Source organism: Aulonocara sp. 'chitande type north' Nkhata Bay, linkage group LG1 (genome assembly GCF_057382095.1).
Source record: "Aulonocara sp. 'chitande type north' Nkhata Bay isolate Kocher_YH1m ecotype deep benthic linkage group LG1, A_spYH_male_GT1.1, whole genome shotgun sequence".
In the NCBI taxonomy this organism is placed as follows: domain Eukaryota; kingdom Metazoa; phylum Chordata; class Actinopteri; order Cichliformes; family Cichlidae; genus Aulonocara; species Aulonocara sp. 'chitande type north' Nkhata Bay.
In genome coordinates this window covers 30,723,078-30,735,616 of record NC_141344.1, presented here as the reverse complement: position 1 = coordinate 30,735,616, position 12,539 = coordinate 30,723,078, and the positions used below count along the sequence as shown (strand labels likewise).

Here is a 12,539-nt window from a genome sequence, read left to right as displayed (position 1 = left end):
GTGTAATAAACAACTGCAAGGATAGATGATTACAACAAATAGATCACTAATACATAAAAGTAATACATAGATGAATAATGATGATGAGTTAAGATGCGTAATCATGGGAACAAGTGGGTTTACAAACAGGAGCAGCTGATTAGCTTTAGAAAAGCTGAAATAATACCTCAACTGAAGCCAACTGTACTAAATGCACTAAATGTGCACTGTTACAAGAATATTTTTCGTTCTATTGCTTTCTATTAATTTATATAATTTTAAGTTAAGCAGGACAGAGTTCTTTTAAAGAAAGATTTACTTATATTCTCAAAAGTTAAGCATGACAGGCTTCTGTTTAAGACAGAGACCTGTTTTACTGTGTTAATGTTGTCATTTTGAGCTAAAAATAAATGGCTAAATGATCATTTGTTTCCCATATGGTCATATCACAAAGAATACGCATCTGCTTAAATCAAGTTCAAGTCAAATGGTTAAAAAATAATTTCACACACAAAAAAAGAGCTACCACACTGGGAAGGGTGAAGACAACTGGGTTGCCCGGCCCTGGCCACGAGGTGTCCCTTATTTATTTTTCAGGGAGTTGGCAACCCTATTTATTTAGTTCATTGAGGTTTGCAGATATGTGTTTATGCACAGCTCTCTCGAGGGCCCAGAACAGCATTTCAGTCAGGTTGAGGTCTGGACTTTGACCGGGCCATTGCAATCTTTTCTTTTCATAGAATTGATGCTGTGCTTGGGATCTGTGTCCTGTTGTGTATCGTCACTTTTATAGACTATTTCAGTATACACAGGAGTTCATGGTTAACTTAGTGATTGCAAGCTGCCCAGATCCCATAGCTGCAAAACAAGCCCAAATCATCACCCTCAAAACGTCTCCGTTTTTTTTCTCCATAATAAAAGATCAGCTGATGTTAGTAACAGACCCTTTAAATCCTGTAAGTTGGGCTGAAGTTCAGCAGAGGAAAGGGGTCAGCGTGTACACTGACTATACACACGTTCTCACACCTTTCTATCAGAACCACGTTTAAATATTTAGGCAATTTGAGCTATAGTAGCTCGCCTGTTGGATCGGACCACACAGCACAGCCCATAACCCTGTCGCTGGTTCACCCCTGTTCCATCCTTGGACCACTTTTGATAGATAATAATACACTTCTAAGAAGACCACTTCCAAGACTTCAATTCAGAATTTTATAGACAGTACAGTTTATTGAATGTTAAGATTGAGAATCAATTTCCAATGCATACCCCAGCAGTAAATATGTTTAAATAAGTCACCAATATTTACATAATCTTAACACATTTTGATCACAAGAAAACTTCACCAGTTGTTCCACAGGCTACAGATAAAACAGGGCATTAAAAGTCTTGAACGTGAATGGTCACACAAAGATTTGTATGTTACTTCTGTTTAAAGGCACTGAGGTACAAACATCAGATTGGGAGTATACAGTGTTTATATACTTTTTACACACACACACACACACACACACACACACACACACACACACACACACACACACACACACACACACACACACACACACAGAGAGAGAGAGAGAGAGAGAGAGAGGAAACACTCAAACCTAATTACAAGGTGCAGACAGGAAAAACAGTAAAACTACCATGGGCACAAAGTCAAAAATATTGTTCTTTCTACTCATTAATGCACTTTTCATGTAAATACATTCAAATTCTATACTTCCAGTAACTTTACATTAATAAACCAGTACTACCCCCCCCCCCCTTTCATTTTAATCACAGCAAGTCTCTGTATTATGCCAAGTTTTCTTAACATGAATTAAAAGGTAACATCTTCATTTGCTTCAAGAACAGCTTTAAGCCTCACTTCATTAAAAAGAAATATCAGTAAGCAGATAAAACAGTACAAATGACCTCTTTATCCCATCACCTTCATTAATCAGCAGCTCATCCTATTGTCATATACACATCAAAACATCAAATTTGGAGATCAACGTTCAAACTGCACAGTAATGTAACAGTATGCATTTATTATCATTTATACTTTTACAGGACACTGTGCATAAAGTGTATTATCGGTATTAATGCACTTATAGTCAGGACAGTTATCCTGCAAGGTTCTGTATGCTGCTGTAATGTGAAAAACATTTTGTAGATCCATTGTTCACAGATGGGGGAAAAAAAAACAAAACAAAAAAAAACAACATTCTCGTGTCAAGTGAGAATCCAACCTTGGACAAAGAGTTTATATTTCAAGCCTCAGTATGTCATTCCTACATTAGCAGGAAAAAATCCTGATACTTTTTACCAGGATCTTTAAGAAATACTGGATTTAAATCAGTGTTTCTTGTATTGCAGATTATCTCACATGTATCTCTTTAGTCTACTCTGTTAAATGCTTTCAATAGCGATGCAGTGATGAAATGTTACAATTTTATTTGTGTGGCGGCCTCACCTTGCTCTCTATCTAAACCCCAGCTTCAGATTTCCTACTGGACATTTCTCTAAAGCATAAATGAATATGACATATGCTGATGAGATCTGTGCAGGTCTTTACAAGTTCCATCCATTTTATTTTTGCATTTTATAATCTTTTTACCTTTTTTTTTTTTTAAATTAATGTACCATCTCATTATTAGTTCGTCAATCATCTATGAAGCTCTTTGAATTGCACTGTCCTTCATCAAAGGTGCTATACAAATAAAGTTTAACTGAGGGTAGGTTCCTATTCTTGGAAGATGACTTTATGTCTTTAGCTACACATCTTCCTAAATTACACAATCTTTATTATTATTTAGTTTTTTTAGTGGACATGGAGAATGGAGACACCCCACTTGGTATATTACTCATAAGTTACTTGCTTTTTGCCCTTTTCCCTAAAAATTCCTTTACACCAACTGCATAATGTTGGGACGTGGGTAGCCCGGTATGCTGGTCAGAAAAGAGAATAGCCAGAGACACAAAACTTGTAGAAATCACACTAATTTTGGCTCCTGCCAAAGGCTCCCTGGGCAGCGGAGGTAGCAGCGGAGGTAGCAGCATTTTGGACAGTTCGGTTGCTCAGGACACCTTGTGAAAACTCCTGCTGGGCCTTGGTGAAGCTGGCACCTGTGTTTCTGTATTTAGAGTGGACCTAGGATGATAGGAAAAGACAGAATATTTTAAACAATGACAGGAGATCAAATGATGAAACAGTGTTTAACCTGCTGGTTCCTGTAAGGTTCGGTCCATGGTTCTTATGTCTACAAAGGAGCTCATGAGTTCAGTTTCATTGATCTGCAGAGGTGGGACCAAGTCATTGTTTTGCAAGTCTCAAGTAAGTCTCAAGTCTTTATCCTCAAGTCTCAAGTCAAGTCTCAAGTAATGTCAGGCAAGTCAGAGTCGAGTCTCAAGTCACTGGTGTAAAAGTCCGAGTCAAGTCACAAGTCTGAAATTTTGAATTTCAAGTCCTTTCGAGTCATTAAAAAAAACGAAAAAAAGCATGTTGCAGTTATGCTAAATGTAAATATTAGACCATGTAATTTTTAAATCTGTGTTTTTCTCAACACATGACAAAATAGTGAACTTAGAAAATATACACAAATTGTGAAATTGCACCTCTTTAAAATGCAGCTCAATTAAACCTAGCTCCAAGAATAATTTTCACCGACAGTTCTGAGATAAGCTGCATGTTATTCTTGGATGCGCTTGTAGGACCGGCTTTAAAATCGCATGACAAAAATATCATACACATTAAAAAAAACTGCATCACCAACGTAGCCTGGACAACATTTGCTAGTTAGATGAAGTCAGCTATCTCATTGTAGCATATTTATATGCATATTTATATGCATATTTATAAGCATACGGTTCTTGGAGTGAGTGCATACACTCATGAAGTTTAGTAACTTCAGGTCACTGCAACAAGCCCAGGTACAGTTTACCGACGGATGGGTGCAGGACCTTGAAATGCACCGTGTAGAACGAAAGACCATCGTACGTATCATAAGTTTACCAGTCTCACAAATAGTCTTCATAAATACACATTCGTTAACCGTTTATTAATAGGACCTTTGAGCTCAACGGTAATTAATTAGTAGTAGAAATAATTTCTGGTAGCATCACAGAAATGTAGCAGTGACAATAATATTGTATGCTGTAATCGCACTGGGCAATTAGTGATACAAAAAACCTGTTTTATCCTGTGAATAAAAGTATGTGTTTTTGTCAATGTACCATAATAACAGAAGCAAAACGCAATATTGTGTCAGGACAATTCACTATTTATGCACAATAAATAAAGGAGCATAGCGCCACAATTTCTGTTCAGCGCCAGACTTGCTTGTAACCTATATCACCAATTATGTTAAGAAAAATGACGCATTAACTACAACAGCAGACTGACCTTTGTGTAAATGCTTGGAGCAGACTAACCTGTGAGCTGGAGTGTTCTGGGACGTTATATTTGATCTTTGAATGGCTGCAATCCAGGCCATCCGTCGCCTGTTTGTTACTTCGGAAACATGGCTCGAACAATTTCTCTTAAACGTCGTAATCCGATAACAACCGATTTCTTTACCCGTCGGCTTCCCGTGGCTGTCATGCGACCGGCTATTGTAGTTAATAATACAACAGCTTCTTGACATTTTTGTGTTTCTTTTTATCGCTGTATAACTGATTTCAATTGAAAGCCTGCGTGCGCTAGTACCTCTTGCCACGAGTTCCCAGAATCCTTTGCGGTTCTACCCGTGAATGACGTCACATTTTCAATCTCTATATAATATGCATGTTAAATTTTATATTTGGGGTAAAATATCAAGTCTTTTCAAGTAAACCGGTTCAAGTCCAATTCAAGTCCCAAGTCATTGGTGTAAAAGTCCAAGTCAAGTCACAAGTCTTAGAACATTTTTTCAAGTCAAGTCTAAAGTCATAAAATTAATGACTCGAGTCTGACTCGAGTCCAAGTCATGTGACTCGAGTCCACACCTCTGTTGATCTGTTAGTGAGGAGGATATCTGAAAATACAATAGATATCTAGTGGAGACTAGGAACAGACTTTTTTTTAACGGTTGTTTTTGTTCCCCCCCCCCCCCTTTTTGCATTAAGATGAAATATTGTGTCCACTTTCTAATTAATTATTGTCTTTAAAAACCAAAAGACACTCCTGGAATTTCTACATGCAGGTAAGTCTGTACAGTAAGTGCATTCAGCACACACACTTGGTTTGAAAATTTCCTCTGAAGCTGTTCAAAGTTTTTGTCACCACCTGATGTTTAGTTTGTCTTTGATGTAGCTTCCAGATATAAATGAGAAAAAATAACATTTATATATGTACGCAGTATAAGTCATCGACAACTGTCAGTGCGCCCCAGGGTGGCTGTGGCTACAATGTAGGCTTGCCATCACCAGTGTGTGAATGTGTGTGTGAATGGGTATGTAAAGCTGGATATGTAAAGCGCTTTGGGGTCCTTAGGGACTAGTAAAGCACTATATAAATACAGGCCATTTACCATTTTAAAACATGTTTAAAATACTTGGCTTAGGGTTATTCAGTTCATCAAGATACATTATATTGAATCTGACAGGTTCATAATAAAATAGTAATCAGATTACCTATAAAAATACGATATGTAAACAGAAGTTTTACTTTTGCGTACCATTTTCAGCAGGATGACAGCCAGCACAGAGTTTACAGTGAAAAATCCAGCCACTACCATCATAACCACAGCCACAGCCAGGTTCGTCTTGATGATGGTGATTGATGTTATCCATCCACTGTCAAAACCAGAAACATGCAAGAGGAAAAAAGGTGTAATTTCACATTTTCTCTGTAATTATTATAGTACACTGAAATTCTTTTTTTGTGGATTAAAGAGAAATACACAAACAACCAGATACCAAATGTAAAGCATGAAGTTTGTAAAAATGACACATGGAAACCTGAGGAGCTTTATACATGATAGAAAAGAACTCCCAAAATAAAAGTTACACACACTTACAAAGCAGCAACCCAGATTTATTAGGGCAGCAGGAATCTGTCAAAGAAATGCAATAGAGGAGAGACAGGAGAAGAATTCACACACAAACACGTGTGAATGAAGAAATGTGGTGGTCCATGCACACTGAATGTATCCCAAAGCAGCATGCACATTCATACAATGAAAAACAGAATCTTGGTGCACTTCCACCACACGTTCAGGTAGTGTAGGAAAAAAGAAAAAGAAAATAAATCCCACTGACCTGTTGCCCCAATGGGGAATCCCCACAGTTTGGATAATGTAAACTGCCACTTGGAAGAAGAAGACGAAAAAGAAGAAAAAGAAGCTGAAAGAGCTGTCAGACCTATGGAGGGGAAAAAAGGGGACACATTATTAATGCGAAGGTGCTCACTGGTTTGCTGACATATTGCACAATAGAGATAATAAGTTTCACAATCGCATGAAGTCATAAAAATGAGTCTGGAGGTCATTTACAGTTTGAAGACTTGTATTAAAGTTCATAAGTGTAAACAATACCAGTGACACAGCATACCTAAAGGCCTTGTAGACCGGCCTGTACCAACAGACGAAGGCCACAGGGGTGAACAGAATGAACCAAAGAATAGCCAGACCAAAGTCAACGCCATAGTTACTGTCAATGGTGAAGCAAGCCAGGCAGGCCAGCACGTTGAGGAAGAGAGTGGCACTGTGGACTGGAGAGGTGCAAAAGAAAACCAGTGACGCAGACATACACTTATAATACAACACTGCTTATAAAAAGCGCCGGTGAACCAAACTCTGTGCACTTTTAAACTAATAGGCATGAATGGTGTCTTTATTATTGTTATTATCATCTCCTTCGTAACAAATTAATTTCCCAAATGTGAGGTAAATAAATTATTTCTCGACGTTTTAGTGCAGCAATTGTGACTTTAAACAATCTAGTATCTTGTAATGGATCAAGTTGATTCATCATGATTCATTTGTAAAGAAAAAAGTAAGAACTTCAGCAAAAGTATGAGTGGAAAGTCTTGATACATATTTAAATTTAGCATATTAAAAGCTGAGATCTGATGTACTATACCATCCTTTTAGGTCAGTGATTGGCATATAAAATGCTACAATCAGGGGTACATACACATCCAGAGGTAGTACATTCTCTTGCACATCCTGCGGTAGTCCTCGGGGATTTCCTCCTCAAAATTCTGATAAAAGCAGGGCTTTATAGGGAAGAACCTTGGAAGAGGTGGCCAGTTGTTCTCTTTAGCTGACAGGAAAAGATTTAAAAACCTTATTATCATTTAAGACTTAACACATACTCAACACAACTACATCAAATACCTGCAGCCACTTACCTCCGGGGTTCGATGCGCTGCCTGCCTGCCTCCTGTTCTCTAGCTCCTGTTCCTTCCGCTCCAGCTCTGCTGCTTTCCTCTCCAGCTCCTCCTGCTGTTTGATCAGGTTAGCCTGGGCAGCAGCTGCTTTAGCCTGATGCGTGATAGCAGACCTGCATCTTAATACTGTCTTCAGCATTGTTGAACACAATTTCCTCATACATGTACTGCACTAAAATAACCATACAAAGTGCTGCTTTCTTGCAGTGATAAGCTAGATGGTCCCTGCAGTAAAATGTGATGACTTTTGGGGCGGCTCAGGATGTGCACCAGGTTGTCTACCAGCAGGTCGTTGGCTAGATCCTCCACCAATCAAATCTGTGTGCCAAAGTGTCCTTGAGCAAGACATTGAACCTTAAATGAATTACCTGTGATGCACCAATCAGAGTGCAAGTGTGTGGGTTGTAGAGAAGCATTTCTTAGCATTGTTTATGTATGAACTGGACCAGGACTTGGATACAGACTTTCTACTCAGTTGACCACTCAAAGTTCTTTCTACTATACCTCTCATTCATCCAGTCACACACATTTATACATTATTCATGATTAAGTGCTTACACACACACACACACACACACACACACACACACACACACACACACACACACGATCCAGTGGATGCATCGGGGGGCACTCAAGGATCAGTATCTTTTCACAGGAATGCAAATGTGGAGTCAGGGATTGGCACATTGACCTTCCGATTAGCAGGCGACCCACTCTACCACTCAAGCTACAATCGACCAAGTAAAGAAAAAAAAAATACTCATTCTTCTTTGCATGGTAGTGTCCTGACTTGCATTTCTTGAAAACGTAACTTAAATCAGTTAATGTTGTCTGATCTCATTATTTAAACACGCTGAAATGCATTCGTCTCACTCACTTTTGGGTTCTGCTCCACAGATGTCTGTAGTACAGCTGGTTGAGAGGGTGCAGCAGAGATAGGGATTGTCGTCCCAGAGTGCTGTCCCTGTAAAAAAGGTTGAAGCAATATCTCTTTTCAAATATATTTTCATAAAACCAAAGGATTTGGTTCCTGCTGAATATCATATCACACTATGATATGAGCAGTTCCATTAAAGACACAAAGGCTGACCATTTCCGGTGAAGAGAATGGGTTGTAATCCCCGACGTTGTCATTGACTCTGCTGGTGGCTTGTGTGACTGAAGCATCCTGGGAAGAAGAGAAAAAAAAAAAAGATCAAACACACTGTAAGGTGTGACACTGAGAATCCATGACTGTTCAGCGTTTATGTGGTGCCAACTGTGGAATTATAGGAGTGTCCCATCCAGTGGAGGAGCAGCACCTGAACACTGAATTTTCTCTCACCAGATTATCTGTTAATAACACTCTTTGCCCTGGACCACATTTGTTTCAGTTAAATTACAGTTTGTGTGTGTGTGAATAAAGATTAAGCATCCATTTCTTAAGTTAAAATGTCAAAGACGTGTGGATTCATAAGCATTACTTCCTAGGTCTATAAGACCTAAAAAAAACAAACAAAGAAAAAAAAACCACTGGTCTGTAAAACATAAACAAACAACAACAAAAAAATATACAAAGAAACAAAACTATCTATAAAGTTAAAAGCAGCGTCACTGGCTTGCTACTGGGGTTTCTAGTTAATGGTGTCATCTATGAATAGCTTGTAAAAGAGAACTCCCGGTTAATGGCAGGCACCTGTTCTCGGGTCTGCTCACCTGCGCAGGTGAGCTCAGAGCACACTTCCAGCGAATATTCACAGTTTTAACGTAAAAATGTTTATAAGCGCATTGAAACGTGTCACACTTAACAGTGGCGATTCTTAGCCAGGAAATGCTGAGGCCAAACCCAGCAACCAACCAAACAGGTTTTTGTTAGAGCATATCTTTGTATTCACTTTACACCAGAAAACGAAAAGCTTCTGAAACTCGATTCGCGGACAGAAACCAACCAACACTCACCTGGAAGGGATTTACGTCCATTGGGTCAGCGAAAGGGTTACTGTCGAAACCCGACATTGCGAGAAAAGTTTATATTGCGTAAAATAAACAACGACGGCACCCTTCTCCCCGGCGGCTCTCGCTGGTCCTGCTCCTACTGATGGTGCTGTGCGACGCCGGCGGCACTGCGCATGCGTCGCTTGTGTGGGCCGCGTCACCGAAGGTTGGCCGGAGTCAATTAGCCCTCCTTTATTTTTAGCAGTAATGTGAATTGGTTTCAAATGAGCGGTTCTCGTGACAGTCTGTCCACGCCGATTATGTGTGTGTCGAAATGAGAGCCAGTCTGCGGAGGTAAACGCACAAAGTGAGCTCCTTTTTAAAACTTTCCTCAATGTCCTCGAGGGTTTGAAGTTGCCTTTAGGTGCTGTGGAAATAATAGCTTATTTAAACGACTGAGCAAAATCACGAGTTCACCGGGAAAATAAGAATTACCTGATCTGCTACTGAAAGACAGATTTTTAAAATTGTTTGCTGAACATTGTGGCTCCAGTTTAAAAACAGTACCTACAGTCCAGTACTAACAAGCTTGATAGTCAGCGTTTTATATAATCACCTTTTATTCTCCAGCACAGCCTGAAAAGCTTTCATTTCTTAAAATAATCTTCAGGAATAGTTCTCCAGGCTTCTTGAGGGCCATTCAAAGCTTTTGTTCTGTTCTCTGTCAAGATGACCCCACACTGTTTAAATGGTTTTCTATCCAGGAATGCTTTTTGCAGTGTGGATTTTCATGTTGTAATTTTATGCATTTTTTTTTGTCTAAACTGTATTGTTGTACATTGACGAGGTGTTACTCATTGTTTTTGTAGGACCGTTGCAAATAAAAAGTAGTCTTCTGGATACATCTGGCATATTCACATTGATATGTTCATTAATATGTGTTGTCCCTTTTTAAAAAAATAAATTTTCAGGGTGTTTGGGGGTGACCGTAATGCTGAAGAATGAAGCGTCACTAGTCAGATGCTTTTGCAAAATACAGCAGTACTTTTCTGTACTGTTGGATTTTGACAAGATCTCCAGCACCAGCCTCCATCTTATTGTACAGATCGCTGTAGACACTGTTGTAGCCGTTTTCAATTAAAGGGCCAGATGTGTCTCTCAGGTTGTATTACTGAATTACCAACCTTACTAAAAAGAAATGGGCCCCCAGCCATACATCTGGATTGGTTTGATAAGAATACATCCATAAACCATATTACCATTACCAAAATCAGCTAATAAAGAATGAAAGAATGCAGGAAACAAAGTATGTAGTACCTGTCCTACTTCAAGAGGAAGACACTTGAATGGGGTCTTATTTCACTTTCCAGGTGAGAACAGACTGCAAAACTACAAACTGATAAGACCTGTAACATGAAACAGTCTCTCTGGATAAATGCTTGTTACAGAATACACTGAACAAATCATCAGATCGATACAAGGATGAGTATAAAGAAAAAATGGTGCCACTTGTCGTCGGTCATTTACAGAAAGTACAGATACAACTTGGTGCTGAATCTCTGGAAGGCCCCTGCAGGGATGGAGCACCATTTTTCTGACAGATATTTCCTCATTTACAGTTTAATGGTGACAGTCCCCCTGTTTGTGTCATACTTGTGTGAACATCATGGTCACCAGATGTTCCCTGTTGATCATCTCAGTCTTCCATCCTATTTACTTATCTCTTTCCCACAGATTTATTGTAGATGACACTTTAGTCATTGCATCCTTCACAAACAGCCAGTTTATATTTAACTCAATCTGCCTTCTTTCAAAGGCTCTCCATTCTTTCTTCTTGATAGAATTTGTTTTTAATTCCACAGAGCAGACTGGCTGTTAATTAGACCATACAGCGTTCCTGTGTGGAAGTATCTGTACTTTCCACTCATTTATACAGCTCTGAAATGCGTCACCCAACTATCACAAAAAAAGCCTGTAAAAAAAAAAAAAAAAAAGAAGCCATTTTTGCCTTTTGCTTGCAGTGACAAATGGCAAGTACAATAAACAGACAGAATCATACCCCTTAATCTTTGAAATCAAGCTTTCTGTCCCATTGGCACAGGTGTATAAAACCCAGCACCTAGCCATGCAGCCTGTCTTTACAAACTTGTTGTTCTAAAGAGCTCGCTGAATGTGAGTGTTGAGCTGTAATAGGATTCTAACATGTTTGTTTAATGCCTGCTTAGAGAGGCAAGGTCTTTACAGTATAAAGAATTTTGAGGCAACTGTTGTGATTTGGTGCTTTATAAATACAACTGAATTGACTATCCCATGATCTTCTGTAAGTGATGTCTTTACAAAGTGGAAGTGTTTAGGAGTCACACCAACTCATTAATGAAGTGCAGACCAGGTAAAAATCACAGCTTGATCACTGAATGCTGAAGTGCATGGTGTGTAAATTCGCCAACGCTTTGCTGACTCAGGAGCTCCAGACCTTCTGGCATTAACATCAGCACAGAAACTTTGGGCTGGTAGCTTCGTGGCATGGGTTTCCATGGCCGAGCGGGAGTAATATATGAGTGGCTCACTTTTGTGCAAGTGCATCAAGAAATGGTAAAATGCTGTGCAACAATACAAGCAGAAGAGAATCAGAAATATGATAATAAATTAGTAATATTAGTGGTGGAGGTGGTAGAGAAGGTCAACTAATAATTAGAAGGTTGGTGCTTCGATCCCTGGCTGCTCCAGTCTATATGCCAAAGTGTCCTCGGGCCAGACGTTGAATCTCCAAGTTGCTTCTAATCTAGTCACCAGACAGTGAATGTTACGGTAGATAGTGCTAGTGCTTATATTAGTGTTTGAGTGAATAAGACCTGTATTAAGCCTTTTGTGTGCTTAAGTAGAAAAGCGCTATATATGAACCAGTCCAATTAGCATTTTGTAACAGAATAGTAATATTGCAGACATTATGGATTACAACAGCCAAATACTGTGTGCATTCAAGGATTTTATATTGTTTGTTAGTCTAAACCTGCTAATTGTTCTGGTTTGGATCACATTGTTTTTGCACAGTTAATCCAATCTAACTACCCCTAACTACCTAATGTCAAATTCCCCTACTGGCTCATGCACAACTTGGAATTTCTTTGTCTTTTTCATAGAACACAGTTTGACATGCCACACTGAGGGAAAAAGCAGAATAAAATTATAGATGGCTGGATAGCATTAGCTCCCTCAGTTTCAGGGTCATTATATAGCGCGTGGCTGACTCACTATCATGAATAATTAGCAGTGGGACTCTAAAGGTGCC

General features: G+C 39.1%; 1 protein-coding gene across 2 annotated transcripts; it reads right to left on the bottom strand.

Annotated features, from left to right (window-relative positions):
- Positions 1–1,741: 1,741 nt before the first annotated feature.
- On the bottom strand, positions 1,742–12,524 carry scamp2l (secretory carrier membrane protein 2, like). 2 transcript variants are annotated; one of them, XM_086293143.1, is made up of 9 exons: positions 9,275–12,524; positions 8,427–8,504; positions 8,214–8,300; positions 7,295–7,427; positions 7,078–7,206; positions 6,493–6,652; positions 6,202–6,303; positions 5,619–5,736; positions 1,742–3,115 (listed from the first exon to the last, which is right to left on the bottom strand). In XM_086293143.1, exons 1-9 carry the CDS (start codon positions 9,329–9,331, stop codon positions 2,963–2,965), a joined length of 1,017 nt encoding a protein of 338 aa, XP_086149269.1. In that variant the 5' UTR covers positions 9,332–12,524; the 3' UTR covers positions 1,742–2,962. The 2 variants fall into 2 exon arrangements, with proteins under 2 accessions (XP_086149269.1, XP_086149277.1); XM_086293151.1 differs by lacking the exon at positions 1,742–3,115 and having other exon boundaries at positions 5,961–6,303.
- Positions 12,525–12,539: the final 15 nt, after the last annotated feature.

Coding starts and splice junctions, on each gene's coding strand:
- scamp2l (XM_086293143.1), bottom strand. CDS start 9,331: ATGTCGGGTTTCGACAGTAACCCTTTCGCTGACCCAATGGACGTAAAT. Junction 8,301..8,426: donor CATTCTCTTCACCGGAAATG/GTCAGCCTTTGT, acceptor CCTTTTTTACAG/GGACAGCACTCTGGGACGAC. Junction 7,428..8,213: donor CTGTGGAGCAGAACCCAAAA/GTGAGTGAGACG, acceptor ATCACGCATCAG/GCTAAAGCAGCTGCTGCCCA.